Below are 27583 nucleotides of genomic sequence, written 5' to 3'. Positions count from 1 at the left end.
GCGATGGGTGGGGGGCTGATGGGCGATGGGGTGAGGGGTGGGAGGGCGATGGGTGGGGGGCTGATGGGCGATGGGGTGACGGGCGCGGAGGTGGTGGGTTGGGGGCTGATGGGCGACGGGGTGACGGGCGACGGGGTGATGAGTGGGGGCTGATGGGCGATGGGGTGACGGGCAATGGGGTGATGAGTGGGGGCTGATGGGCGATGGGGTGACGGGCACAGAGGTGACGTGTATGGAGGTGATGGGTGGGGGCTGATGGGCGACGGGGTGACGGGCGATGGGGTGATGAGTGGGGGCTGATCGGCGATGGGGTGAGGGGTGGGAGGGCGATGGGTGCGGGGCTGATGGGCGACAGGGTGACGGGTGTGGAGGTGATGGGTGGGGGCTGATCGGCGACGGGGTGACGGGTGTGGAGGTGATGGGTGGGGGCTGATCGGCGACGGGGTGACGGGTGTGGAGGTTGTGGGTTGGGGGCTGATGGGCGACAGGGTGACGGGTGCGGAGGTGATGGGTGGGGGCTGATCGGCGACGGGGTGACGGGCGACGGGGTGATGAGTGGGGGCTGGTGGGCGATGGGATGACGGGCGACGGGGTGATGAGTGGGGGCTCTCCCCGCGCCCCGCAGGCTCCCCCTTCGCCCGCGCCAGCCTCAAAAGTGCCAAGCTGGAGAACGCCACCTTCTTCCACAAGCGGGAGCGGAGGATGCGCTTCCACATCCGCCGCATGGTGAAAACTCAGGCCTTCTACTGGACCGTGCTCAGTCTGGTAGCGCTCAACACCCTGTGTGTTGCTATCGTTCACTACGACCAGCCAGATTGGCTTTCCGACTTCCTCTGTGAGTGCCGCCCCGCCGCCCCCGCCCCGCGCCCGGCCCCCGCCCCCCCTCACTCTCTCTCCCCCCCAGACTATGCAGAATTCATTTTCTTGGGACTCTTTATGTCCGAAATGTTTATAAAAATGTACGGGCTGGGGACGCGGCCTTACTTTCACTCGTCCTTCAATTGCTTCGACTGTGCCGTGAGTCCGGCCCCGACCGGGCCACTGCTGGCGGGAACGGGATGGGATGGGGTGGGGAATGGGACAGGGATGGGAATGGGATGGGAGGGGGACGGGATGGCGATGGGGTGGGGATGGGACAGGGATGGGAATGGGGATGGGATGGGGTGGGGTGGGGACGGGGTGGGAATGGGGGCGGGATAGGATGGGGATGGGATGGGATGGAGATGGGAATGAGGATGGGGAAGAGGTCGGGAGAGGGATGGGGACAGGGAGAGGGATGGGATGGGGATGGGGACAGGCTGGGGATGGGATGGGGATGGGATAAGGATGGGAACAGGCTGGGGATGGGATGGGGATGGGGACAGGCCGGGGATGGGACGGGATGGGATGGGATGGGATGGGATGGGATGGTGATGGGGATGGGGACGGGGATGGGGACAGGCCGGGGATGGGACGGGATGGGACGGGATGGGATGGGATGGGGACAGGGACGGGGACAGGCCGGGGACGGGATGGGGACCGGACGGGGCCACTCCGCCCCAGGTTATCATCGGAAGCATCTTCGAGGTGATCTGGGCTGTTGTGAAGCCGGGAACATCCTTCGGGATCAGCGTGCTACGAGCTCTCAGGTTACTGCGCATTTTCAAAGTCACAAAGTAAGTGCTGCTCTGCCCACCCGTCTGTCCGTTGGTCAGTCTGTCCGTCTGTCGGTCGGCCCGTCCGTGTCTGTGGGTCTGCGAGCGCCGGGGCGGTGCGAGCACGAGCGAGCGTGGGGATGCACGGAGCCATCGTGGGGTGCCAGGCTGCCGTCCCCGTGTCCCGTCGTCCCCCCGTGTCCCCTCGTCCCCCCGCCGTCCCCATGTCCCCCGTTGTGCCCCCGCGGCCCCACAGCCTGGCTCTGCCCTGCCAGGTACTGGGCTTCCCTGAGGAACCTGGTGGTCTCCCTCCTGAACTCCATGAAGTCCATCATCAGCCTCCTCTTCCTCCTCTTCCTCTTCATCGTCGTCTTTGCCCTTTTGGGGATGCAGCTCTTCGGGGGACAGTGAGTAACCGGGTGGGGGACAGGGCTGCCCCGGGACCACCCTGGCCCCCCAGCGTGGGGGTGTCTCTGTGCCCCCAGGTCCCTGCTGGGGGGCACCCAGCGGGGGTGGGACTCCCACCGCTGCCCCCCCCCAGGTTCAATTTTGACGACGGGACCCCTCCCACCAACTTCGACACTTTCCCAGCAGCAATAATGACGGTGTTTCAGGTAGGGACCCCCCCGTGTCCCCTCCCGGGGATCCCAAGGAATTGGGGTGCCGGGGGGGTCCCCGCTGCCCCCGCGGCTCCTTGTCCCCCCCCAGATCCTGACGGGCGAAGACTGGAACGCGGTGATGTACGACGGGATCAAATCTCAGGGCGGCGTCAAGGGGGGGATGGTTTTCTCCGTCTACTTCATCGTCCTCACCCTCTTCGGCAACTGTATCCTCGGGGCGCGGGGGGCCCCGGGAGGGGCCGGGCCGGGGGGGATGTGCTGGGACCTGCTTTGCCTTGACGGGGCGCCCAGACACCCTCCTCAATGTCTTCTTGGCCATCGCGGTGGACAACCTCGCCAATGCGCAGGAGCTCACCAAGGTGAGGACCGGGGCCGGGGCCGCCATCGCCGTGGCCTCGGGGCTGGGCTGGACACGGCGCGGGGCTTTGCAGGACGAGCAGGAGGAGGAGGAAGCTGCCAACCAAAAGCTGGCGCTGCAGAAGGCGAAGGAGGTGGCCGAAGTGAGCCCGCTCTCCGCAGCCAACATGTCGGTCACCATGTAAGTGCATCGTGTGCCCAGCTCCGTCCCGGCTCCGTCCCTGGTTCTATCCGTGGCTCCGTCCCTGGTTCCATCCGTGGCTCCGTCCCTGGCTCCATCCCGGCTCCATCCTTGTCTCCATCCCCAGCTCCATCCCAGCTCCATCCCAGCTCCATCCCTGGCTCCATCCTGGCTCCGTCCCTGGCTCCGTCCCTGGCTCCATCCCCAGCTCCATCCTTGTCTCCATCCCCGGCTCCATCCTTGTCTCCATCCCGGCTCCATCCTTGTTTCCATCCCTGGCTCCATCCCAGCTCTGTCCCCGGCCCCAGCTCCATCGCGGCTCCATCCCCAGCTCCATCCCCGGCTCCATCCCCAGATCATCCTTGTCTCAGTCCCCAGCTCCATCCTCTGCCCCATCGCCAGCTCCATCCCATCTCCGTCCCCGGCTCCGTCCCCGGCTCCATCCCTGGCTCCATTCTCAGCTCCATCCCGGCTCCATCCCAGCTCCATTCTCAGCTCCATCCCAGCTCCATCCTCAGCTCCATCTTGGCTCCATCCCAGCTCCATCCTCAGCTCCATCCCGGCTCCATCCTCAGCTCCATCCCGGCTCCATCCCGTCTCCACCCTGGCTCCGTCCCGGCACGCCTCAGGCTCCCCCGACGCGGGCTGTGGCTCCCCGCTGCAGGAAGGAGCAGCAGAAGAACCAGAAGTCCTCGAAGTCGGTGTGGGAGCAGCGGACGAGCGAGCTGCGGAAGCAGAACCTGCTGGCCAGCCGGGAGGCCCTCTACAGCGAGCTGGACCCCGAGGAGCGCTGGAAGGTGCCCTACGCCCGCCACCTGCGCCCCGACATGAAGACCCACCTGGACCGGCCGCTGGTGGTGGACCCCCAGGAGAACCGCAACAACAACACCAACAAGACGCGCCCTGGCGAGCCGCCGCTGGAGCCCCGCTTCGGCCAGCCCCGTGCCGAGGAGCTCCGCCGGCAGCCGCGCTACCCCGACCCCGGTGGCCCCCGCCCCGGGGACCCTCCCGGCCCCGATGGCCGCCGGGCCCGCAGCGGCAGCCGCGAGCCCGAGCGGGAGCCCAGCCAGGAGCGCGCCTACACCGACGCCGAGCGCCTCAAAGCCCTTGAGCGCCGGCACCGGCCAGGCGGCAGCCGGGACGGCCGCGCTGGCTCGCCCCAGCCCGAGCGCGAGCACCGGCGGCACCGGGCGCACCGACGGGCGGCCGAGGAGGGCGAGGAGGGCGGGCGGCCTGAGCGGCGGCCGCGGCACCGAGAGGGCAGCCGGCCGGTGCGGGGCGAGGGGGACGGGGAGCACGGGGATGGCGAGCGACGCCGGCGGCATCGGCACGCCGCGCCAGCCGCCTACGATGGTGAGGGCAAGCGGGACGACAAGGAGAGACGGCACCGGCGGCGGAGGTGAGCAGGGTGGGCAGGACCCCCCGGGGCTGGCAGGACCCCCCGGCACTGGGGAGCTCCTCCGGCTCCCGGGGGACCCGAATCCCCTCTGGCAGCCCCGGCTCAGCACCCACCCCGGGACCTGTGCCGGGGGTCCCCTCTGAGCCCCCTCCCCTCCGCTTTCCCCCAGGGAGAACCAGACCCCCGGGGCGCCGGCGGGCCCCACGCTCTCCACCACCCGCCCCATCCAGCAGGACGTGGGACGCCGGGAGCCCCCCGTCGCAGAGGACATCGACAACATGAAGAACAACAAGCTGGCCACCGCCGAGCCCCCCGCGCCTCCCCCTGTGGGCAACCACACCGCCTGCCCGGCCGGGGCCCCCCCGCGCCGGCCCCCCGTCACCCCCAACCCGCCCCCCGAGAACAGCCTGGTGGTCACCAACCCCGGCGCCCACAACAACCCCGCCAAGGCGGGGGCGAAGCCGGAGCACACGGCCGTGGACATCCCGCCCCCCTTCCCGCCGCCCCCCACCAGCGCCCTGGTCCAAGGTAGGGGCCCCCTCGGGGGTCTGGGGGCGCAGGTGGTCTGCGGGTCCGGGGGGCAGGGGGTCTCGGGGCTGGGGGGGACCCGGGGGGTCCGGGGGCCATGACGGCGATGCTCCCGCAGTGAACAGGAACGCCAACCCCGAGCCGCTGCCCCGCAAGGAGGAGGAGGAGGAGAAGAAGGAGGAAGGCGACGGGCAGGAGGAGAACGGCCCCAAGCCCATGGTGCCCTACAGCTCCATGTTCATCCTTTCCACCACCAACCCGTGAGCGCTGCGGGGGGCCGGGGGGGCTGGGGGTGCTGCTGGGGGTGCCCCTCGCCCCCCCACACTGTGTGGCCCCCCCCAGGTTCCGCCGGCTGTGCCACTACATCGTCAACCTGCGGTACTTCGAGATGTGCATCCTGATGGTCATCGCCATGAGCAGCATCGCCCTGGCCGCCGAGGACCCCGTGCAGCCCAACGCTCCCCGCAACAACGTGAGCCCCCGCCTCCCCCCACCGGGGCACACGGGGACCCCCGGGCGCTGTCGGGCGGTGGCGGGGCTGAGCCCCCTCCTCAGGGAGCTGCTTTGTAGTGTGGGGTGCCCCTAAAACAGCACCCGGGGCTGTGCCGAAATGGGGTCCCCCCTTGTCCTGCCCATGGCCCCAGGGTGCAGGGGGGTCCCACAGCCATGGAGTGGTGGTGGGGTCCCAGAGTGCCGGGGGGGTCCCAAGGTGCCAGGAGGGGCCTGGGGTGCCAGGGGGGTCCCGCAGCCCTGGGGTCCCAGGGGGTCCCAGGATGCCCGGGGAGGTCCTGCATCCCCGGGGTGCCACAGGGTCCCGGGTGCCAGGGGGCTGCAGGGTGCCAGAGGGGCTCAGGGTGCCGGGGAGCCCAGGCATCTCCCCCCACCCCACCTCTTCTCTCCCAGGTCTTGCGCTACTTCGACTACGTCTTCACGGGCGTCTTCACCTTCGAGATGGTGATCAAGGTGAGCGGGGGGGTTACGCGGGGCGGGGGGCCCCTCCGGCACCCCCTCACCCCCCCTTACCCCCCGCAGATGGTGGATTTGGGGCTGGTGCTTCACCAAGGTGCCTATTTCCGGGACCTGTGGAACATCCTGGACTTCATCGTGGTCAGCGGGGCGCTGGTGGCCTTCGCCTTCACGTGAGTCCCCCTCGGGGACACGGCGGGGTCCGGGGCAGGGGTGGGCACGCCTGGCTCCCCCCACGCTCGGGGGCGGCGTTGGCACCGGGGAGAGGGACGGGGGGACGGCGGGGAGGGGATGGAGGCGGCGGGGGTCTCGCCTCTCCCAGTGCCTCCCAGTGGGGCTGTCCCACCTCCGCTCAGCCCCGCTGGGCTCCGTCCCGCGGCCGCGCAGCCGCTCGCCGCCCGCCCACCGCGTCTGCTGCCCGGCTGTCCGCGCTCTGCTCTGTCGCTTGACGTCCGTCCTCGGCCGCTTGCCGCTGCGCTGTGTCGTCCTGTCACCGTCCCGGTGTCCCCGCGCCCCGGCAGCGCCGCCCCTGCGTCCCCAGGCAGGATCAGGCCCCGGTGCCTGTGGGGCCGAGCAGTGCAGAAACCCCAGAGCCATGCGCAGGGCTGGAGTAAGCCCTAACTAACGATGAGAGGAGTTCCCTAGCAAAGGATGAGTAGCCTCTTTGTAAGGGATGAGGAGTCTCCTAGAAACAGATGAGCATCCCCCAAGTCACTGAGCATCCCCCGAGTAAAGGGAGAGCATCCCCCGAGTGACAGAGCATCCCTGAGTGATCGAGCATCCTCAAAGCAAAGGCTGAGCATCCCCCACGTAAAGCGTGAGCATCCCCCGAGTAACTGAGCATCCCCCAAATAAAGAGTGAGCATCCCCTGAGTGACTGAGCATCCTTAAAGTAAAGCGTGAGCATCCCCCGAGTAACTGAGCCTCCCCCAAGTAAAGGATGAGCATCCCCCAAGTAGCTGAGCATCCTTAAAGTAAGGGGTGAGCATCCCCCCAAGTAAGGGGTGAGTAAACCCGGAGCAGACCCTGAGGACCTCCCGGGAAGCCGGGATCCCCCGTGGCTCCCCCAGCCTCCCGCTGGGAAGGGGCCGGGGGGCGCGGGCACGGGGCGGGGGCCGGGCTCTCACCGTGCCTTGTCTCTCCCCTTCCTCTGCCACCGGCCGCAGGAGCAGCTCACGGTAAAGTCTTTCTGCCTTCGTCTCCCGCCCGTCTCCGTCCTCGTGCTCTCCTCGTGCTCATGGTTGCGCCTCGCTCCCCCCCCCACTCCCCCCTCTGCATCCCCCTCCCCAAAAGCAGCCTCAGGGATGGGGCCACGGGAAACGCCAGGCTCTCCCTGGCGTGGGATGAGTGTGGGGGGCCTCAGCCTGGAGCCCCCCCGGCTGGGCAGCCGCTGCCCGCTTGGCCAGGGAGGGGACCGTCACCGCTGGGGAGAGGAGGGGACGGAACCGCCTGCGGTTCTGCCGGGACGCCGGGGCGCCCGAGCCGCCGTGCCGGGGGCCCCACGTCTCCCCGTGCCCCCCGCAGTGGCAGCAGCAAGGGGAAGGACATCAACACCATCAAGTCCCTCCGCGTCCTCCGCGTCCTCCGGCCCCTGAAGACCATCAAGAGGCTGCCCAAGCTCAAGGTGGGCGAGGGGGCGGATGGGGAGGGGGGCTTCGCTCCCCACCCCGGGTGCGGGGTGGGGGGTCCCGGCCAGCGCCGACCCCCTCCCTGGTCCCCGTCCCCAGGCCGTCTTCGACTGCGTGGTGAACTCCCTGAAGAATGTCCTCAACATCCTCATCGTCTACATGCTCTTCATGTTCATCTTCGCCGTGGTGGCCGTCCAGCTCTTCAAGGGCAAGTTCTTCTACTGCACCGACGAGTCCAAGGAGTTCGAGAAGGACTGCAGGTACGGCCCGGCCGGGCGGGGGTCCGCCGCCCCCCCGCCCCGTCCCACCGCCCCCTCCCCTCCCAGGGGGGAATACCTGGTCTACGAGAAGGACAACGAGGTGAAGGCGCAGAAGCGGGAGTGGAAGAAGTACGAGTTTCACTACGACAACGTCCTCTGGGCGCTGCTCACCCTCTTCACCGTCTCCACCGGCGAGGGGTGGCCGCAGTAAGGGCGCAGGGACCGGCGGGGGGATGCAGGGCCGGGGACACCAGGACCCCCACCCCGTCCCTGCCCTCGTCCTGCTGCAGGGTCCTCAAGCACTCGGTGGATGCCACCTACGAGAACCAGGGTCCGAGCCCCGGTTACCGCATGGAGATGTCCATCTTCTACGTGGTCTACTTCGTGGTCTTCCCCTTCTTCTTCGTCAACATCTTCGTGGCCTTGATCATCATCACCTTCCAGGAGCAGGGGGACAAGATGATGGAGGAGTACAGCCTGGAGAAGAACGAGGTGCCGCCGCCAGGCCCCCCCAGCGCCTTTCGGGGAGCCCCCCGCCGGGCCGGGGGTCGGTGACGCCCACCCTGTCCCCTCACCCTGCAGAGAGCCTGCATCGACTTCGCCATCAGCGCCAAGCCCCTGACGCGGCACATGCCGCAGAACCGGCAGAGCTTCCAGTACCGCATGTGGCAGTTCGTGGTGTCGCCGCCCTTCGAGTACACCATCATGGCCATGATCGCCCTCAACACCATCGTCCTCATGATGAAGGTCAGCAGGGAGGGGCTGGGGGTCCTGGGGAGCCCCTCTGGCTCTGTCCCATCCCTGTCCCCTGGGACCCGTGTGTGTCCCCTTGGTCCCGTCCCCTGGGGTTTGTCCTTCTCCCCGGGACTTTTCCCTGTCCCCCGGTCCTGTCCCCCTGGCTCCATCCTATCCCTGGATCCACCCTGTCCCGCTGGATCTGTCCCTGTCCCCCCAGGACCTATCCTGTCCTCCTGGATCCATCCTACCCCCCGGGATGCACCCCTGTCCCCCCGGGAGCTGTCCCCATCCCTGTCCCCGTCCCCGTCCCCATCCTCCGCACTGTCCCCCCAGTTCTACGACGCCTCGGACGCCTACGAGAACGTGCTGAAGATGTTCAACAACGTCTTCACCTCCCTCTTCTCCCTCGAGTGTCTCCTGAAGATCATGGCCTTTGGCGTGCTGGTACGTGCCGCTGTGCGCTGGGGAGGGGGACCCTGGGGACCGCAGGGGACTGGTGCCACGCGTCCGGCCCCGGGCCATCCCGCACCGCGCTGGCAGGATCCCGGGAGCCAGTGCACGGGTGACTGGGATCCCGGCAGCCGGTGCACGGGTAACTGCGGGATCCCAGCAGCCGGTGCGCAGGTACCCATGGGATCTGGGGAGCCGGTGCACGGGTAACTGGGCTCCCGGGAGCTGGCACGCCGGCGGCACCGCTGCCCCGTGTCCCTCCTCCCCTTCCCTTCACAGAATTACTTCCGTGACGCCTGGAACATCTTCGACTTTGTCACGGTCCTGGGGAGCATCACGGACATCCTGGTGACGGAGTTTGGGGTAGGTGGGAGCCGCCGCGGCCCCGGGGCCAGGGCTGGGCTCCGCTCAGCCCCGCTCACCCCTCGTGTCCCCCCAGAACAACTTCATCAACCTCAGCTTCCTGCGGCTCTTCCGGGCGGCGCGGCTCATCAAGCTGCTGCGCCAGGGCTACACCATCCGCATCCTGCTCTGGACCTTCGTCCAGTCCTTCAAGGTGCTGCCCAGCGCCCCCCAAACCCCACATCCCCCCGGCCACCCTCACCCGCGGGCTGGCAGCCCAGCCCGCCCCGGGGGCCGCCTCCAGCCCCGGCACGGCGTGACCGGCCCCGCTTTGCCCCCAGGCTCTGCCCTACGTCTGCCTGCTCATCGCCATGCTCTTCTTCATCTACGCCATCATCGGAATGCAGGTGAGAGCCCCTGCCCCCCGGTCCCCCAGCCCCTCGCCCCGGCCCCCCGCTCCCCCTGAGCCGTCACGGCCACCCCAGGTCTTCGGCAACATCGGCATCGAGGAGGAGGACGACGAGTCAGCCATCACCCAGCACAACAACTTCCGCACCTTCTTCCAGGCCCTCATGCTCCTCTTCCGGTGAGTCCCCCCGGCACGGTCCCGGTGCCACCGGGGATACCCAGTGCCGTCCCAGTGTGTCCCCCCGGCACGGTCCCGGTGCCACCGGGGATACCCAGTGCCGTCCCAGTGTGTCCCCCCCGGCACGGTCCCGGTGCCACCGGGGACACCCAGTGCCGTCCCGGTGTGTTCCCCCGGCACGGTCCCGGTGCCACCGGGGATACCCATTGCCCTGCCGCATGTCCCCTCGGCACGGTCCCCGTGCCGCCTGGGGTACCCAGTGCCATCCTGGCATGTCCCCCCAGCACGGTCCTGGTGCCACCCAGGGTACCCAATGCCGGTGTGTCCCCCCGGCACAGTCCCCGTGCCGCCTGGGGTACCCAATACCGGCGTGGCCCCTCGGCACGGTCCCGGTGCCCCCCGGGGTACCCAGTGCCGTGCCGGCGTGGCCCCCTGCCCGGCCTCCTCCCCAGTGGGGGTCACCCAGCAGCGTCCCCCCCTTTGCCGCAGGAGCGCCACGGGGGAAGCCTGGCACGAGATCATGCTGTCCTGCCTCAGCGGGAAGCCCTGCGACCAGAACTCGGGCATCAAGGAGGATGAGTGCGGCAACGAGTTCGCCTACTTCTACTTCGTCTCCTTCATCTTCCTCTGCTCCTTCCTGGTGAGCCCCGGGGGGCGCGGGGGGGACCCTGGCCCGGCCCCCCCACCCCGACACCCCGCTCTTGCCCCCCCCAGATGCTGAACCTCTTCGTCGCCGTCATCATGGACAACTTCGAGTACCTGACGCGCGACTCCTCCATCCTGGGCCCCCACCACCTGGACGAGTACGTCCGCGTCTGGGCCGAGTACGACCCCGCCGCCTGGTAAGGACCCCCGGTCCCCTTTCCGCGCCGGGGTGCGGCGGCTCCCGGGGGCTTGGCTGGCCGGACCGTGTCCCCCCCGAGCCGTGCAGCGGGGTCCGGGGGGCACAGCAGGTGCCCAAGAGCCCCCCCAGGTCCTCTGGGGCCAGTGGCCCTGGTGTCCCCCCGGGGAGGGGTCCCCCAGGGGCTGTCCCCCCCCCGAGGGGATGTCCCCCAGGTCCGCCATCCCCACACAGCCGTGGGGGGCCCGGCCCCCCACCACAGCGCCGATTAACCTGTCCTCTCTCGATTGTAGGTGCTCGGCCGCCGGATTGCTCCCTCTTGCCCCCGCCCCAGCCCCCAGCCCCAGTGCAATGCAAAGCGCCTTGGCCGGACCCGGGGGGTCCCGGGGGGTCCCTGCCCTCTCCTGGGGGGTCTCTGTTGTGTCCCAGGGTCCCCCGTGATGCCCTGGGGGCTCCCTGGCTGCTCTCGGGATGTCCCGTGATGCTCTGCCAGGTCCTCAGTGCCCTGTACTGGGCCGGACTGGTCCATACTGGGATCAGCGGGGATGGAGCCGGGGGGGGGCTCCAACCCTCCCCACCACCACCCCGCGCCCCCCCCATCCCCGTCGCAGCCAAGAGGCGGCTCAGCATGGGGGGGTCCCAGCCCCCAGCCCCATCCTCCCCCCGCCCCAGGGTCCGTGCCTCAGTTTCCCCGGCCCCCGGCGCGTCCGCGGTCGCGCGCGTCTCCGGCGTCCGCACTAACCCCCCTGTATTCTTCTTGCAGTGGCCGCATTCATTATAAGGATATGTACAGTTTATTACGCGTAATATCTCCCCCATTGGGCTTAGGCAAGAAATGCCCTCATAGGGTTGCTTGCAAGGTTTGACTTACACTAAAAACCTGCTGAGCATCAACGGAATGAATGTTGCTTATGGTTTCTCGGATATATATATGATATCTATATATATATATATACACAGACACGTCCCGCACCCCGGGGCCGGCCCCAGCCCCCAGCGCGCCGCATGGAGCCCCCGTCCCTGCCCAGCTCTGCTTGCTGCGGCCCCCGGCCGCGCGGCCGGACCCCCAGTGCCGCGGGGCTGCATGGGCACCGGCCATCGCCTTCCTCCCCTCCTCCTCCTCCTCCTCCGCGGGGCCCTGGGCTGCGGCCGGCCGGGTTTAAACCTCTTTTTTTTTTTTCCTTATTGTTTTTTTTTTTATTTTTTATTTTTTTCTCCGCGTCTCTCTGTCTCTCTCGCCTCTTTTTTGTCCTTTTTCTGTCCGATGTCTCTTCCTTCTTGTTCTCTCCGCTCCCAGGGGCCGGCTGACTTTCATGGACATGTATGAAATGCTGAGACATATGTCCCCGCCCCTGGGTTTAGGCAAGAAATGCCCACCCCGTGTTGCTTATAAGGTAGAATAACTCTTCCCACCAGAGCGAAGCCCCCAAAGCCGTGCCGGTTCCCAGCGGCGGCACCGACTCAGCCCGGCCGATGCTTCTCGGCCTCTTTTTTTTCTTTTGCTTGGTTTTTTTTTTTTTTTTTTTGGTTTTTTGTTGGTTTTTTTTGTCGTTTTTCTCCTCCTGCGGCAAGCCCTGACCGGCGCGGCGGCCGCCGGCCCCGCTGAGCCTCCGCGCGTCCCCCAGGACGGGCTGGGTAAGATCCGCCGCCCGAGGAGCGTGTGCCCCCCGCCACCGCCCTGCCCGCCGCGGGCTGGAGGCGCGGGGCTGGACCCCCGGAGCCCCTGGTGGGGACCCCCCCATTGGGCTCGGCCAGCCCCCCCAGAGCCCCTATGTGGGGACCCCCATTGGGCTCGGCCAGCCCCCCCAGAGCCCCTATGTGGGGACCCCCATTGGGCTCGGCCAGCCCCCCCAGAGCCCCTATGTGGGGACCCCCATTGGGCTCAGTCAGCCCCCCCGGAGCCCCTATTTGGAGACCCCCCCCATGGGGCTCAGCCAGCCCCCCCAGAGCCCCTATTTGGGGCCAGCCCCCCCAGAGCCCCTATTTGGGGACCCCCATGGGGCTCAGCCAGCCCCCCCAAAGACTCTATCTGGGGCCAGCCCCCCCAGAGCCCCTATTTGGGGACCCCCCCCATGGGGCTCAGCCAGCCCCCCCAAAGACTCTATCTGGTGCCAGCCCCCCCAGAGCCCCTATTTGGGGACCCCCCCCCATGGGGCTCAGCCAGCCCCCCCAAAGACTCTATTTGGGGCCAGCCCCCCCAGAGCCCCTATTTGGGGACCCCCCCATATGGCTCAGCCAGCCCCCCCAAAGACTCTATTTGGGGCCAGCCCCCCCAGAGCCCCTATTTGGGGACCCCCCCATATGGCTCAGCCAGCCCCCCCAGAGCCCCTATTTGGGGACCCCCATGGGGCTCAGCCAGCCCCCCCAGAGCCCCTATTTGGGGACCCCCCCATATGGCTCAGCCAGCCCCCCCAGAGCCCCTATTTGGGGTCCCCCCCCATGGGGCTCAGCCAGCCCCCCCAGAGCCCCTACTGGGGCCTGCCCCCCCAGAGCCCCTATTTGGGGACCCCCATGGGGCTCAGCCAGCCCCCCAGAGCCCCTATTTGGGGACCCCCCCATATGGCTCAGCCAGCCCCCCCAGAGCCCCTATTTGGGGTCCCCCCCCATGGGGCTCAGCCAGCCCCCCCCGAGCCCCTATTGGGGCCTGCCCCCCCAGAGCCCCTGTTGGGGACCCCCATGGGGCTCAGCCAGCCCCCCCAGAGCCCCTATTGGGGCCAGCCCCCCCATACTGGGGGTCCCCGTGGGGCTCGAGGCCGCCTCGCCCCGAGCAGCCCAGTTTTAGGGACCCCGGGCTCACGCTGCCCGCCCAGAGGGGCCCCCCCGGGCTCTCCCTCGCCCCTGCCGCCTCCCCCCACTCTCCCCTCTCCGTCCCCCCTCCCCTGGCAGCGAGCCCCCCGGCCCCCGCCCGGCCCCCCCGGCTGCTGCACGGCCCGCGACCCCCGGCCGCGGGGGCTTCGGGTGCTCGGGAGCTGCATCGTGGGGCACGGGGGGGGCCGCGCGCCGCGGCGGGGGCGTGGGGACGCTGCATCTCCGTGCCTCAGTTTCCCCATCGGCATTGCTCGCTCCCTGCCCCGCTGCTCGGCACCCCCGAATCCCCCCTCACGGGGCTGCATGGGGGGGTCCCTGCCCTTTTCGGGGGGACCTTCCGCCACCCGCTTGGCGCTGGGAGCTGGGGAGGGCGCGGGGCACCGTGGGGCTGAGGCCTGGCAAACTCATCGCTTCTCCCCCCACCCCCAGCCCAGGCACGTCTCCCCGCACCCCCCACCCCGAGGATGCCGGTTTGCCCCCAGAGAAGCCCCCGGCCGCCCCCCGTCCCCGGAGCGGAGCCGGGAACCATCGGCCCCCTCCCCGCTGCATGCGCTGCCCGCTGCATGCGCTGCCCGCCCGGACGCCGGGGTCCCGCTTGGCCGTGCCGTGCCCCCCGCCCCGGGCATCGCGCGGGGGTCCGGGGGCCGCGGCCTGGGGAGAAGGCGGGGGGCCGGGGAGGGGCTCGGGGAGGGCGGCGGGACGCGTGCCTCAGTTTCCCCAGCGGCTGCGGGGTGGCCCCCGCCTTCTCGCCAGCCCCCGGGCACGGCGGGCGGGGGCCGCGGCTGACGCCCCCCGCTCTCTTCGGCCCCGCAGCGGCTGCTCCGCATGGACCTGCCGGTGGCCGACGACAACACGGTGCACTTCAACTCCACCCTCATGGCCCTGATCCGCACCGCCCTCGACATCAAGATTGCCAAAGGCAAGGGGGGACGGGGACCCCGGCGGAGGGGGAATGGGGTCCTCGAGGGGCCGGGATGGGGACTCTGGGGGCGCGGCAGCCTTGGGGGGCCAGGGAGGGGTTGGGGACCAGGGTGCTGGAGGATGGGGATGAGGATGGGGACTCTGCGGGTACGGGGATCCTGGAGATTGGGGATGAAATCCTGAGGGAATGGGGCCCAAGAGCCTGGGGGGACAGGGACCCTGGGGGCATGGGGACAGGGACCCTGGGGGCATGGGGACTGGGCTCCCTTGGGTGACGAGGACAGGGACGGGGTCCCTGGGGTGAAGGGGACAAGAACTGGGAGCCCAGGGATGGAGGCCCCTGGGGAATGGGGGAAAAGGGGGGACAGGGGGACATCGGGGGACAGGGGGATCCGTCAGGGTCCATGGGGCAGGGCAGAGGTGTCCCTGGGGGGGGACAGGGAGGTTCCCCATGGGGCGCGTGAGGGCAGGGGGTGGCAGGGGGGCCCCTGGGGGGACAGGGACGGGCGGCCCCCGAGGGGACGGGGCGCTCAGCCCTCTCTCCGCAGGGGGAGCCGACAAGCAGCAGATGGACGCGGAGCTCCGCAAGGAGATGATCGCCATCTGGCCCAACCTCTCCCCCAAAAACCTGGACCTGCTCGTCACCCCCCACAAGTGTAAGGGACCGTCCCCGTCCCCGTCCCCATCCCCCTCCCCGTCCCCCTCGTCCCTCACCCTCTGCACCCGCAGCCACCGACCTGACGGTGGGGAAGATCTACGCCGCGATGATGATCATGGAGTACTACCGGCAGAGCAAAGCCAAGAAGCTGCAGGCCATGCGGGAGGAGCAGGTGGGGCTCCCAAACCCGTCCCCTCCCCGCGGCCCTGCGGTGTCCCCAGCCCAGCTCTGTGCCCTCCCCGTGTCCCTCCAGTGTCCCTGCTCCAGCTCTGTCCCCTCCTCTGCCACCTCCAGCATCCCCATCCCACTCTTGTCCCCTTCCCAAGTCGCTCCTGTGGTCCCGTCCCATCCCTGAGCATCCCTCCAGTGTCCCTGCTCCAGCTCTGTCCCCTCCTCTACCACCTCCGGTGTCCCCATCCCAGCCCTGTCCCCTTCCCATGTCTCTCCAGTATCTCCAAGCGTCCCAGCTTCATCCCATCTTTGTGTCCCCATCCCCAAGCATCCCTCCAGTGTCCCCATCCCCTCTCCCTGTCCCCATCCCTTCCCCGACTGCTCCAGCTCTGTCCCCTCCCCGTGTCCCCATCCCCTCCCCATGTCCCCATCCCATCCCCGGCTGCCCCAGCTCTGTCCCCTCCCCGTGTCCCCATCCCCTCCCCATGTCCCCATCCCATCCCCGGCTGCCCCAGCTCTGTCCCCTCCCCGTGTCCCCATCCCCTCCCCATGTCCCCATCCCATCCCCGACTGCTCCAGCTCTGTCCCCTCCCCATGTCCCCATCCCATCCCCATGTCCCCATCCCATCCCCGACTGCCCCAGCTCTGTCCCCTCCCTGTGTTCCCATCCCCTCCCCATGTCCCCATCCCTTCCCCGGCTGCCCCAGCTCTGTCCCTTCCCTGTGTCCCCGCATCCCAGCCCCATACCGCCCATGCTGTGTCCCCACCACGTCCCCATCGCGTCCCCACCGCGTCCCCAGCCACTCTTGTGTCCCCGCAGAACCGGACGCCGCTGATGTTCCAGCGCATGGAGCCGCCATCCCCCACGCAGGAGGGGACCCCGGGGCTGGACGCGGCGCCCACGGCTGAGCCGGGCGCGGGGCTGTAAGTGCCACGGGCCCCATCCTGCCCCTGCCCGGCGCGGGGCGGCCGGGAGGGGGCTGAGCCGCCTGTGCCCCCCAGGGCCGCGCGCGACAGGGGCCTGAAGGAGAGTCAGTCCTGGGTCACCCAGCGCGCCCAGGAGATGTTCCAGAAAACGGGGACCTGGAGCCCTGAGCGGGGACACCCCGAGGACATCCCCAACAGCCGCCCCAACTCCCAGGTGAGGGGCTGCGCCACCCCGGGGTCCCCCAAGCCCCGGCCAGCCCCACGTCCCTCCAGCCCCCCGGTCCCCAGGGGTCCCCTGAGCCCCATCTCCCCTGTGTCCCTCCAGCCCCCCGGTCCCCAGGGGTCCCCTGAGCCCCATCTCCCCTGTGTCCCTCCAGCCCCCCGGTCCCCAGGGGTCCCCTGAGCCCCATCTCCCCTGTGTCCCTCCAGCCCCCCGGTCCCCAGGGGTCCCCTGAGCCCCATCTCCCCTGTGTCCCTCCAGCCCCCCGGTCCCCAGGGGTCCCCTGAGCCCCATCTCCCCTGTGTCCCTCCAGCCCCCCGGTCCCCAGGGGTCCCCTGAGCCCCATCTCCCCCATGTCCATCCGTCCCCCATGTTCCCAGGGGTCCCCGTGTCCCCACCTGCACATCCATCCCGATGTCCCCTGGTGCCGGCCCCCCCAAACTCTGCGTGGCACGCTGCTGTGCCTGGGGCGGGGGATGTCCCCGGTGTCGGTGCCGCCTGCCCCCCGGTGCCTCAGTTTCCCCTGTTGACGCCCCTGTCCCCCGCAGTTGGTGGAGATGCGCGAGATGGCGAAGGACGGCTACTCTGACAGCGACTACCTGCCCATGGAGGGGCACGGCCGCGCCGCCTCCATGCCGCGGCTCCCCGCCGAAAACCAGGTGAGGGGACCCCTTCCGGGGTGCTGCCGGGCACGGCCGCAGCCCCGCTGCCTGCGCCAGCCGAGGGGCAGCCGGCACGGCTGTCCCTGTCCCCCCGAGGACACCAGAGACGGTCCCCAGGCTCAGCAGCGCGACCCCATCGCCCCCCTGCAGCCCCTTCCCACGCTGCTGTGGCCAGCGATGCTTTAATGGGGGGGTGGGGGTGGCTTTTGGGGGGCCGGGACGCCTGGCCCGTGCCGTGGTGGCGAGGGCAGCGTGGTCGCGGTGGGGTGTGACCCTGCCGATGCACCCGATGGCAGGAGCAGTGTCCCGTGTCCCCCCCGATGGCTGCAGCTGCTGGGTTGGGGGCTTGGGGGGGCATGAGCATGGCGGCAGTGGGCAGGGGGCTTGGGGGGGGGGCATGAAGCCGGGGGGGGAGATGCCACCTCCCCCCGCTCCGAGCCGTGGCCGCGGGGCAGCCAGGTGGCCACCGGTCCCTGTGCGGGGACGCTCCCGCATCTGCTCCAGCGCGGGGTCGAGCCTGCCCCGGCGCAGGCGCACGTCTCCCCCCCGGCAGCCGTGAAGCGGGGAGCCATGGCCACCGTGGCCACCCAACGGGGACTGGCGTCCTCTGTGCCAGCGGGCGCCCCCGGCTTTGGCGGTGTCGCCCCCTCTGCATGCCCAGGCCCGGGGACGGGGACAGGGACAGGGACAGGGACGGGGACAGGGATGCTCTGGCTGCTCTGCTCATTGCTGCTGCTCGCCCGGCCGGTGCTTGGCTCCCTGCGGGGCGACCCCGCTCCCGCTCTCCCCGGCCCCCCTCGCTCCCGCTGGCCCCGCGTTTACTCTGGTCTCTCTCTCTCTCCCGGCTCTGCGGGCACGCCTGGGCTGGCTCTAGCAGAGGAGGAAGGTCCGACCCCGAGGGAATAACCTCAGTGTAGGTACCGCCGGGCCCCGCCAGAGCCCCCCGCTCCGCCTGCTCCTTCCCGGCCCCTTACCCTGTGCAGCCGTCCCTCCCTCCCCCCATCCCTCCCTCCATCCCTCCCTGCTCTTATCTTGCTGTCCCCTGCTCCAGCCATCTCTGTCCCACCAGCTCCCGGTCTTCATCACTCTCCTTTCACTGCTGCATCCCTCCCTGCATCCCTCCATCCCTCCCTGCATCCTTCCCTGCATCCCTGCATCCCTCCCTGCATCCCTCCCTGCATCCCTCCATCCCTCCCTGCATCCTTCCCTGCATCCCTCCATCCCTCCCTGCGTCCCTGCATCCCTCCCTGCATCCCTCCATCCCTCCCTGCGTCCCTGCATCCCTCCCTGCATCCCTCCATCCCTCCCTGTGTCCCTCTCTGCATCCCTCCATCCCTCCCTGCTTCCCTCCATCCCTCCCTGCATCCCTGCTTCCCTCTATCCCTCCCTGTGTCCCTCCATCCCTCCCTGCTTCCCTCCCTGCTTCCCTCCATCCCTCCCTGCTCCCCTCCCTGCATCCCTGCATCCTTCCCTGCATCTCTCCATCCCTCCCTGCTTCCCTCCATCCCTCCCTGCTTCCCGGCATCCTTCCCTGCATCCCTCCATCCCTCCCTGCATCTTTGCATCCCTACATCCCTCCCTGTGTCCCTCCCTGCATCCCTGCATCCTTCCCTGCTTCCCTCCCTGCGTCCCTGCATCCCTCCCTGCATCCCTCCATCCCTCCCTGCATCCCTGCTTCCCTCCATCCCTCCCTGTGTCCCTCCATCCCTCCCTGCTTCCCTCCCTGCATCCCTCCATCCCTCCCTGCATCCCTGCTTCCCTCCATCCCTCCCTGCATCCCTCCATCCCTCCCTGCATCCCTGCTTCCCTCCATCCCTCCCTGCATCCCTCCATCCCTCCCTGTGTCCCTCCATCCCTCCCTGCTTCCCTCCCTGCATCCCTCCGTGTCCCTCCCTGCACCCCTGCATCCCTGCTTCCCTCTATCCCTCCCTGTGTCCCTCCCTGCATCCCTGCTTCCCTCCCCGCTTCCCTCCATCCCTCCCTGCTTCCCTCTCTGCTTCCCTCCATCCCTCCCTGCTTCCCTCCCTGCATCCCTCCATCCCCCCCGTGTCCCTCCATCCCTCCCTGCTTCCCTCCATCCCTCCCTGCTTCCCTCCCTGCTTCCCTCCATCCCTCCCTGTGTCCCTCCATCCCCCCCGCGTCCCTCCATCCCTCCCTCTCTCCATCCACCTTGCCCTTGCACCAGCTCTCCCTCCATCCAGCCTTTAGTCATTCCGCCATCCTCTGTCCCTCCGTCCTTCTGTCCCTCTGTCCTTCCAGCCCACTCCCCTCCCTCCCGGTCTCTCTCCGTCCTGTCTATCCAGGGGCACCCGCTCACCGGCCATCTCCTGACTCTTCCCCGTCTGTCTGTCCATCCATTCCCAGTCCCTGCCCCCGGCCCCCCTTCCTTGGCCCCCCTGTGCCCCCCTCTTGTCCCTCCCCTCCCTGTCCCATCCCCTGGGCCACCTGGACCCTCGTCGCCCCCTGTTCCAGCACCAGCGTGGCCAGTGAGGAGCAGCATCCCTGTCCCCCTGCCCCTCTGTCCCTCTGTCCCGTCCTCCCCGGTGGCCGGCGACGCCCAGGGGTCCCCGGCGGCGGCGGCGCAGCTCAATGGTTAGAGCAGCGGAGGGGGGGTCTGTCCCAGGGGGCCGAGACGCTGCACCGGAGCGTGTCCGTCCCCAGGGCCATGGGGACGCAGTGACGGGGACGTGGTGTCCCTCCCAGCCCGGCTGCGGGACCCCCGCAGGGAGCACAGCGGGCCGGCACCCACGGAGGCTAGGGGCCGTGGGGACGGTGGCCCAGCAGGGCACGGCTCCGGTGGCTGCGGGGACGGCTCCAGTCCTGGCTGCGGGAGCAGAGCCTGCGTCTGCGGCAAGAGGGGAGCAGGGATGGGGCCGGGGGGCTCCGGCCGAGGGCTGGGGCAGGACGGGAGGGAGGCTGGGACGTACAGACAGACAGATGGATGGATGGATGCATGGACGAATGGCTGGACAGGCGGATGGATGGATGCATGGATGGATGGATGGACGGACAGATAGCTGGAGGGACGAAGAGAGACAAACGGGCCAGCGCGCACAGGTAACGCACGCACCTCTTCCCTCCAGCCTCCCTGGCCGCGGGAGCCGGCCCCCCGGCCCCCGGCCCCTCCATGACCGTCCCCGCTCTGCTCTTGCCCGCAGACCATCTCGGACGCCAGCCCCATGAAGCGCTCGGCCTCCATGCTGGGCCACCCGCGCGCCCGGGGCATCCGCCTGGACGACTACTCGCTGGAGCGCGTCATCCCCGAGGACGGCCAGCGGCACCACCAGCGCCGGCGGGAACGGAGCCACCGCACCTCCGAGCGCTCCCTCAGCCGCTACACCGACGTGGACACAGGTGGGACCCCGCCGTCCCCCACCTCCACCCTCCCTGGGGCACCCCGCGCCTCCCGCCCGGGCGTCCCGTGGGTCGCGCCGTCTCCTCCCGCCTCGGGTGTCCCCAAGGCCACCCTGTCTCTGACGGGGTGTCTCACCCAGGTGTCCCCTGGGCCACCCCATCTCCTCCACCGGGTCCCCACATCCCTCCACCTTGGGTGTCCCCTGGGCCACCCCATCGCCTCCACCAGGTCCCCACCTCCTCCTGCCCCAGTTGTCCCCTGGGCCACCCCATCTCTGCCACCGGGTCCCCATCTCCTGCACCCCACGTCCCCTGGGCCACCCCATCTCTGCCACCGGGTCCCCATCTCCTGCACCCCACGTCCCCTGGGCCACCCCATCTCTGCCACCGGGTCCCCATCTCCTGCACCCCACGTCCCCTGGGCCACCCCATCTCTGCCACCGGGTCCCCACCTCCTCCGGCCCCAGCTGCCCACCCCGTGCCGCCCCCCATCGCCCCCCGTCTCCCGCAGGGCTGGGCACAGACCTCAGCGTCACGACGCAGTCAGGCGACCTCCCGCCCAAGGAGCGGGACCCGGAGCGGGGCCGCGCCAAGGACCGCAAGCACCGGCACCACCACCACCACCACCACCACCACCACGGCCCCGGGGACAAGGAGCGCTGTCCCCCCGAGCGGCACGACTACGGGCGGCCCCGCTCCCGCGACCGCCGCTGGTCCCGCTCCCCCAGCGAGGGCCGGGACCACACGGCCCCCCGGCAGGTGGGTGCCACCCTCCGCTCCCCCCTCCGCCTCTAGGCTCCGCGGGAGGGGGCACGGGGACCCCCCGCCCATGGGGGGCAAGGGCTGCCCCCCCTATCCGCATCCCCGGCGGCCTCTCGGCTTGGGGCCCAGCCAAGGACGCCCCGTCCCCGGGACGCCCCCCACCCACCGGCGCTGGCCAGGCTGCCGGGGGGCTTTGGGACCCCCCCGGGGTCCGTGGCTGCTCGGGTGATGGGGGGAGTCCCGTCCCTCCCTACCCATGCTGCCTACCCCAGTTTATACTGGTGGCATCCAGGATCCCAGTTATACCAGCAGAGCCACCCCCAGCACCCCGCCTTGGGGTCCAGCCCCCCAGGAGGGGCAGCAGACAGAGGGAGGGTGATGGGGGGCGGGGGAAAGGGGGCGAGCCCTCGGGGGGAGCTGGGGGTGCAAGGGGGGGTGGCAGTTGGCCGCGGCGACGCTTCCACCCCTCCAGATGCCCCCGCACCCCCTTTCCGCTCTCGGCCGTCCCTGCCTGTCCCTGCCCGCACAGAGCCACCTCGCTTGGCCCCCGGTGCCCCCAGCTGCTTGGGGGGGGCCTGCCTTGATTCATCTCTCTGTTTCCCCATCGCTGTGCTTTGGCTGCGCTGTCACGGCGAGGGGTGGCCCAGGTAAGCGGTTCGGGGCCCCCCACTGTCTGCTCCGGCCCCCCCAGGCTCCAGCGACCCCCACGGCCACGCTGGAAAGTTTGGAACAAAGCTGCCCCCCCGGCGAGGGGCACCGCAGCCGGCCGCTCCCGGAGGAGCCTTTTTGCTGCCCCGGGGCTGTTTCGGGGTGACCCCCCCCATCCCCAGCCCTGCTGCACCCCCTTAGCCCTGCAGGGGACGTGCCTCTGGATGGGGCTGGAGCGGGACCACGGAGCTCCCCCAGCCCTGCTTTGGGGCTCACGGCCCCACGTGCCCGGGACTGGGGCGCAGGGACCCCCCCAGCCCTGCTTTGGGGCGCACGGCCCCACGTGCCCAGAGCTGGGGCCCAGGGGACCCCCCCAGCCCTGCTTTGGGGCGCACGGCCCCACGTGCCCGGGGCTGGGGTCCAGGGGACCCCCCCAGCCCTGCTTTGGGGCTCACGGCCCCACGTGCCCAGAGCTGGGGTCCAGGGGACCCCCCCCAGCCCTGCTTTGGGGCTCACGGCCCCACGTGCCCGGGGCTGGGGCCCAGGGACCCCCCCAGCCCTGCTTTGGGGCGCACGGCCCCACGTGCCCAGAGCTGGGGTCCAGGGGACCCCCCCAGCCCTGCTTTGGGGCTCACGGCCCCACGTGCCCAGAGCTGGGGCCCAGGGACCCCCCAGCCCTGCTTTGGGGCTCACGGCCCCACGTGCCCGGGGCTGGGGTCCAGGGGACCCCCCCAGCCCTGCTTTGGGGCGCACGGCCCCACGTGCCCGGGGCTGGGGTCCAGGGACCCCCCCCAGCCCTGCTTTGGGGCGCACGGCCCCACGTGCCCAGAGCTGGGGCCCAGGGACCCCCCAGCCCTGCTTTGGGGCTCACGGCCCCACGTGCCCGCGGCTGGGGTCCAGGGGACCCCCCCAGCCCTGCTTTGGGGCTCACGGCCCCACGTGCCCGCGGCTGGGGTCCAGGGGACCCCCCCAGCCCTGCTTTGGGGCTCACGGCCCCACGTGCCCAGAGCTGGGGCCCAGGGACCCCCCCAGCCCTGCTTTGGGGCACACGGCCCCACGTGCCCAGAGCTGGGGCCCAGGGACCCCCCCCAGCCCTGCTTTGGGGCGCACGGCCCCATGAGCCCGGGGCTGGGGTCCAGGGACCCCCCCCAGCCCTGCTTTGGGGCGCACGGCCCCACGTGCCCGGGGCTGGGGTCCAGGGACCCCCCCCAGCCCTGCTTTGGGGCTCACGGCCCCACGTGCCCGGGGCTGGGGCCCAGGGACCCCCCCCAGCCCTGCTTTGGGGCTCACGGCCCCACGTGCCCAGAGCTGGGGCCCAGGGACCCCCCCAGCCCTGCTTTGGGGCACACGGCCCCACGTGCCCAGAGCTGGGGCCCAGGGACCCCCCCCAGCCCTGCTTTGGGGCACACAGCCCCACATGTCCAGAGTTGGGGTCCAGGGACCCCCCCAGCCCTGCTTTGGGGCTCACGGCCCCACGTGCCCAGAGCTGGGGTCCAGGGGACCCCCCCCAGCCCTGCTTTGGGGCTCACGGCCCCACGTGCCCGGGGCTGGGGCCCAGGGGACCCCCGCCCAGCCCTGCTTTGGGGCGCACGGCTGCACTGACTGCATCGGGGCCTCAGCCCTTCCAGCCGGGTGTGGGGGCTCCCCACCAGTCCCGGGGGGTGACCATGCTGAGGTTCGGGGGTGCGCAGGCCCCCTCCAGCCCGGGGCTGGGGCACGCAGCCCTGCCAGGGCGATGGCACTGGGGTACACAGCCCTGCACCCCAGGATGGGCGCTGGGGTCCTCACCACCTTGGACTGGGCTGCTTGGACCCCACCCCCCCCGACAGGCAGGGGGGCACAGACCCCCAAAGGCCTGAATTGGGGCGACGTCCCCTGCACCCTCCGGCCAGGCATCGGGGTGCACCGTCCCCGCAGCCCCGGATCGGGGCGCGTGGTCCCCGCTGGTCCCAGACTGGGGTGCGCGGACCCCGAGCCCTGGGTCCCTGCAGGTAACGGATTGGGGTCCACGGCCCCCCGACCCCAAGCCCCCCCCAGTAACAGACTGGCATGGCCCCCCCCCCGCAGGTCCCAGGCTGGGGTGCACCTCCCCAGGTAACAGTTTGGGGTGCAGCGTCCCCCACCCCCGGGCCGACTCTTCCAAACATCTCCAGCCCCCCGCTCCCCCATCTCTCCCGGCTGAACCCCGACCCCCCCCCCCCGAGCTTTGGTTTCTTTTGCCTTGCGAGCGGCTTTGGGGGTCCTAGCAGCCCCCCCCCCCGGCCCCCCCATCCCTCCCTGCACCCCTGTGGCCCCCCCAGCCTCTTCTCACTTCTCTTCCCCTCTGCTCTCTCGTTCCCCCCCCTTTTGTGTCCTCGCCGCTTTTCTCCTGCCCCGTCCCCGCCTGGGCCCCCCGTGTCCGCATGGCCCGTGGCCGTGACCCCCGTGGCCGTGACCCCCCCCCATCTGTGATCCCTCATGGCTGTGACCCCCCGGTGCCCCCCTGCGTCTCTGCTTGGGTCCGTGTCCCCCAAACCCTCGTCTGTGTCCCCCATGTCCGTGACCCCCCCATGCCCGTACCCGTGTCCCCCCGTTGTCCCCGTCCCCCGTGTCCTCCCCACCCACGGCCACGCTCCCCTGTGTCCCTGTCCCCGGTCCCAATCCCTTCCCGTCCATGTCCCCCTGTCCCTCGTGTTGTCCTCGTGTCCGTGTCCCCCCGTGTCCCCATCTCACGTCTTTCCCCTGTCCCCCGTGTCCGTGCCCCCCCGTGTCTGTGTCCACTCCCCGGGTCCTTTCCCGTGTCCCCCATGCCGATGTGCCGTGTCCGTGCCCCTGTGTCCATGTCCCCTGCGTCCATGCCCCCCCGTGTCCGTGCCCCCGTGTCCCCTGTGTCCATGCCCCCCCATGTCTGTGTCCCCCGTGTCCTTTCCCCTGTCCCCCGTGTCCCTTCCCATGTCCCCCATGTCCATGTCCCCTGTGTCTGTGTCCCCCGTGTCCACCCCCCTGTCCATTCCCCTGTGTCCTTTCCCCTGTCCCCCCCGTGTCCCCCGTGTGCCCCCCATGCCCATGTCCTCCGTGTCCCCCGTGTCCCTTCCCGTGTCCCCCCCGTGTCCTTTCCCCTGTCCCCCGTGTCCCCCGTGTCTGCCCCGTGTCTCCCCATGTCCTTTCCCTGTCCCCCCGTGTCTCCCCCGTCCGTGCCCCCCGTGCCCATGTCCCCCTGTCCCCCACGTCCATGCCCCCTGTCCCCCCCGTGTCCCTTCCCGTGTCCCCCCTGTCCGTGCCCCCCGTGCCCATGTCCCCCCTGTCCCCCACGTCCATGCCCCCTCTGTCCCCCACGTCCATGCCCCTGTCCCCCCCGTGTCCCTTCCCGTGTCGCCCCGTGCCCCCCGTGCCCATGTCCCCCCTGTCCCCCACGTCCATGCCCCCCCGTGTCCCCCCGTGTCGCCCCGTGCCCCCCGTGCCCATGTCCCCCCTGTCCCCCACGTCCATGCCCCCCCGTGTCCCCCCGTGTCGCCCCGTGTCGCCCCGTGCCCCCCGTGCCCATGTCCCCCCTGTCCCCCACGTCCATGCCCCCCCGTGTCCCCCCGTGTCGCCCCGTGTCGCCCCGTGCCCCCCGTGCCCATGTCCCCCCTGTCCCCCACGTCCATGCCCCCCCGTGTCCCCCCGTGTCGCCCCGTGCCCCCCGTGCCCATGTCCCCCCTGTCCCCCACGTCCATGCCCCCCCGTGTCCCCCCGTGTCCCCCCCGTGCCCCCCGTGCCCATGTCCCCCCCTGTCCCCCACGTCCATGCCCCCCCGTGTCGCCCCGTGCCCCCCGTGCCCATGTCCCCCCTGTCCCCCACGTCCATGCCCCCCCGTGTCCCCCCGTGTCGCCCCGTGCCCCCCGTGCCCATGTCCCCCCTGTCCCCCACGTCCATGCCCCCCCGTGTCCCCCCGTGTCCCCCCGTGCCCCCCGTGCCCATGTCCCCCCTGTCCCCCACGTCCATGCCCCCCCGTGTCGCCCCGTGCCCCCCGTGCCCATGTCCCCCCCTGTCCCCCACGTCCATGCCCCCCCGTGTCGCCCCGTGTCGCCCCGTGCCCGTGTCCCCCCCGCGCCCCCCGCCGTGATCCCCGGTGTCTCGGTGTTGCTGTAGGGCAGTAGTTCGGTGAGCGGCAGCCCGGTGCTCTCCACCTCGGGGACCAGCACGCCCCGCCGCGCCCGCCGCCAGCTCCCGCCGACCCCCGCCACGCCGCGGCCGCACGTCTCCTACTCCCCCGCCGCCCGCCGCCCCCCGCCCGCCGCGCCGCCCCCCGCCCGCGGGCCCCGCCGCCCGCCGCCCCCCGCCGCCGCCGCCCCCGCCTCGCCCCGCGCCGCCCGCCCCGCCGCCCGCTGGGCCGAAGCCCCCCGCGGCCCCCGCGACCCGGAGCCGCCGCTCGACGGACGCGGCCCCCGGGCTCCGCGGCCCGGCGGCGGCGGCGGCGGCGGGGGGGGGGTCCCGGGGCCGTCGCCCCCCCGGCCCGGCCGGCGGCTGCCCAACGGCTACTACCCGGGCCACGGCGCCGGGAAGGGGCGGCCCGGCCTCCGCGACCCCTACAGCGAAACGGACGATGACTGCTGCTAGCGGCGCCTCCCACGACCTATCGCGACAGGGCGCCGCCGCGACGTATCGCGGCGGGGGGGGGGGGGTGGAGGCCCCCCCGCCCCGCCCGCTCCCGGGGCTATGGATGAGTTTTTATCATCTGGAGGAGCCGCCGCCGCCGCGGGGGGCGGCCCCGGGCCCCCCCGGCCCCGCAGGGCCGCGGCGCCCCGGGCCGGGAGGAGCCGCCGCGGCGGGAGCGGGCAGCGGAGCCCGGGGCGGCTCCGGGCCGGGCACCGGCACCGGGCCCCGGCCCCGGGCCCCGGGCAGCGGCCCCGCCGGGCCGCGCCCCCCGCCCGAGGCACGGAGGCGGCGGGGCCGGGGCTGCCGCCATTGCATGAACCGAGTTACCGAAACCAGAAATAAAGCGAAAAAAAGAAAAAAAACCACCAAGAACAAAGCGACCGACCGACGAACCCCCCCCCGGAACCATTAAAAAGGAGGAATTTTGGATCGAGCCCCTCTCGCTCCTTCCCGGGATCGGGCCCCGGCGGGGGGGGGCACCGGGGGGTCCCGGGGCCGCTCGTCCCTGCCCCCCCCCCGCCCCGGGGCCGCCCCTCCCCTCCCCCCGCCGCCGCGGGAACGAGGAAGCGGCGGAGCCGGGAAACGGCGCGGCCCCGCCCGGGCAACGGGGGGGCACGGACACGGGGGGGGGACACGGACACGGGGGGGGCACGGACACGGGGGGGGAGGCACGGACACGGGGGGAACACGGGGGGAAACGGACACGGGGGGACACGGACACGAGGGGGGGACACGGACACGAGGGGGGGACACGGACGGACACGGACACGGGGGCGGGGACACGGACACGGGGGGGACACGGGGGGAAACGGACATGGGGGGGCACGGACACGAGGGGGGGACACGGACACGAGGGGGGGACACGGACGGACACGGACACGGGGGCGGGGACACGGACACGGGGGGGACACGGGGGGAAACGGACATGGGGGGGGCACGGACACGGGGGGGGGGGGGGGGGGGGCCGCTAAGCGGGAACCGGGGCCGCCCCCCGCCCCCACGGGCAGCACGTGGAGCTTCCCGGAACCGGGGGGTTCCTCCCCCGCCCCCCCCGCTCCTGGCCCCGGGGGGGGGGGAGGCTGAGATGGGGGGGGGGGGGAGGGCAGCTCCCCAAAAAGGAGCGACTCCCCCCAAAGTTTGGGCCAGGACCGGTCGCAGAAAAACCCCGCCCCCCCGCGCCCCCCCGCCCCGGGGGCCCCGAGCCCCCAGGACACAGAGCGACCCCGGGCCCCCAGGACACAGAGCGACCCCGGCCCCAGGACACAGAGCGACCCCGGGCCCCAGGACACAGAGCGACCCCGGCCC

At 71.1% G+C, this 27583-nt stretch overlaps 1 protein-coding gene across 1 annotated transcript in view; it reads left to right on the top strand.

The window, feature by feature from the left end:
* CACNA1A (calcium voltage-gated channel subunit alpha1 A) overlaps positions 1 to 26239 on the top strand; it is a gene marked incomplete at both ends in the record, with an annotated part of 35459 nt that extends 9220 nt beyond the window's left edge. The window contains 37 exons of the mRNA XM_082334216.1: positions 626 to 835; positions 905 to 1017; positions 1543 to 1655; positions 1910 to 2041; positions 2176 to 2248; positions 2343 to 2460; positions 2546 to 2613; positions 2686 to 2792; positions 3457 to 4191; positions 4361 to 4719; positions 4838 to 4979; positions 5062 to 5191; positions 5623 to 5682; positions 5752 to 5858; positions 7210 to 7309; positions 7413 to 7573; positions 7640 to 7780; positions 7864 to 8065; positions 8156 to 8320; positions 8645 to 8755; positions 9041 to 9124; positions 9201 to 9317; positions 9445 to 9510; positions 9589 to 9689; positions 10179 to 10329; positions 10404 to 10531; positions 11828 to 11924; positions 14152 to 14257; positions 14808 to 14915; positions 14989 to 15089; positions 15909 to 16012; positions 16091 to 16229; positions 16784 to 16894; positions 17775 to 17810; positions 20056 to 20251; positions 20763 to 21010; positions 25772 to 26239. Coding sequence (XP_082190342.1) covers positions 626 to 835; positions 905 to 1017; positions 1543 to 1655; positions 1910 to 2041; positions 2176 to 2248; positions 2343 to 2460; positions 2546 to 2613; positions 2686 to 2792; positions 3457 to 4191; positions 4361 to 4719; positions 4838 to 4979; positions 5062 to 5191; positions 5623 to 5682; positions 5752 to 5858; positions 7210 to 7309; positions 7413 to 7573; positions 7640 to 7780; positions 7864 to 8065; positions 8156 to 8320; positions 8645 to 8755; positions 9041 to 9124; positions 9201 to 9317; positions 9445 to 9510; positions 9589 to 9689; positions 10179 to 10329; positions 10404 to 10531; positions 11828 to 11924; positions 14152 to 14257; positions 14808 to 14915; positions 14989 to 15089; positions 15909 to 16012; positions 16091 to 16229; positions 16784 to 16894; positions 17775 to 17810; positions 20056 to 20251; positions 20763 to 21010; positions 25772 to 26239 — 5708 coding nt within the window. The remainder of the gene's footprint in view (positions 1 to 625; positions 836 to 904; positions 1018 to 1542; positions 1656 to 1909; positions 2042 to 2175; positions 2249 to 2342; positions 2461 to 2545; positions 2614 to 2685; positions 2793 to 3456; positions 4192 to 4360; positions 4720 to 4837; positions 4980 to 5061; positions 5192 to 5622; positions 5683 to 5751; positions 5859 to 7209; positions 7310 to 7412; positions 7574 to 7639; positions 7781 to 7863; positions 8066 to 8155; positions 8321 to 8644; positions 8756 to 9040; positions 9125 to 9200; positions 9318 to 9444; positions 9511 to 9588; positions 9690 to 10178; positions 10330 to 10403; positions 10532 to 11827; positions 11925 to 14151; positions 14258 to 14807; positions 14916 to 14988; positions 15090 to 15908; positions 16013 to 16090; positions 16230 to 16783; positions 16895 to 17774; positions 17811 to 20055; positions 20252 to 20762; positions 21011 to 25771) is intronic.
* Positions 26240 to 27583: the final 1344 nt, after the last annotated feature.

The sequence above is a fragment of the Platalea leucorodia genome, assembly GCF_965183815.1.
Source record: "Platalea leucorodia genome assembly, chromosome: 29".
NCBI lineage: Eukaryota > Metazoa > Chordata > Aves > Pelecaniformes > Threskiornithidae > Platalea > Platalea leucorodia.
This window is presented reverse-complemented; position numbering and strand designations above follow the sequence as displayed.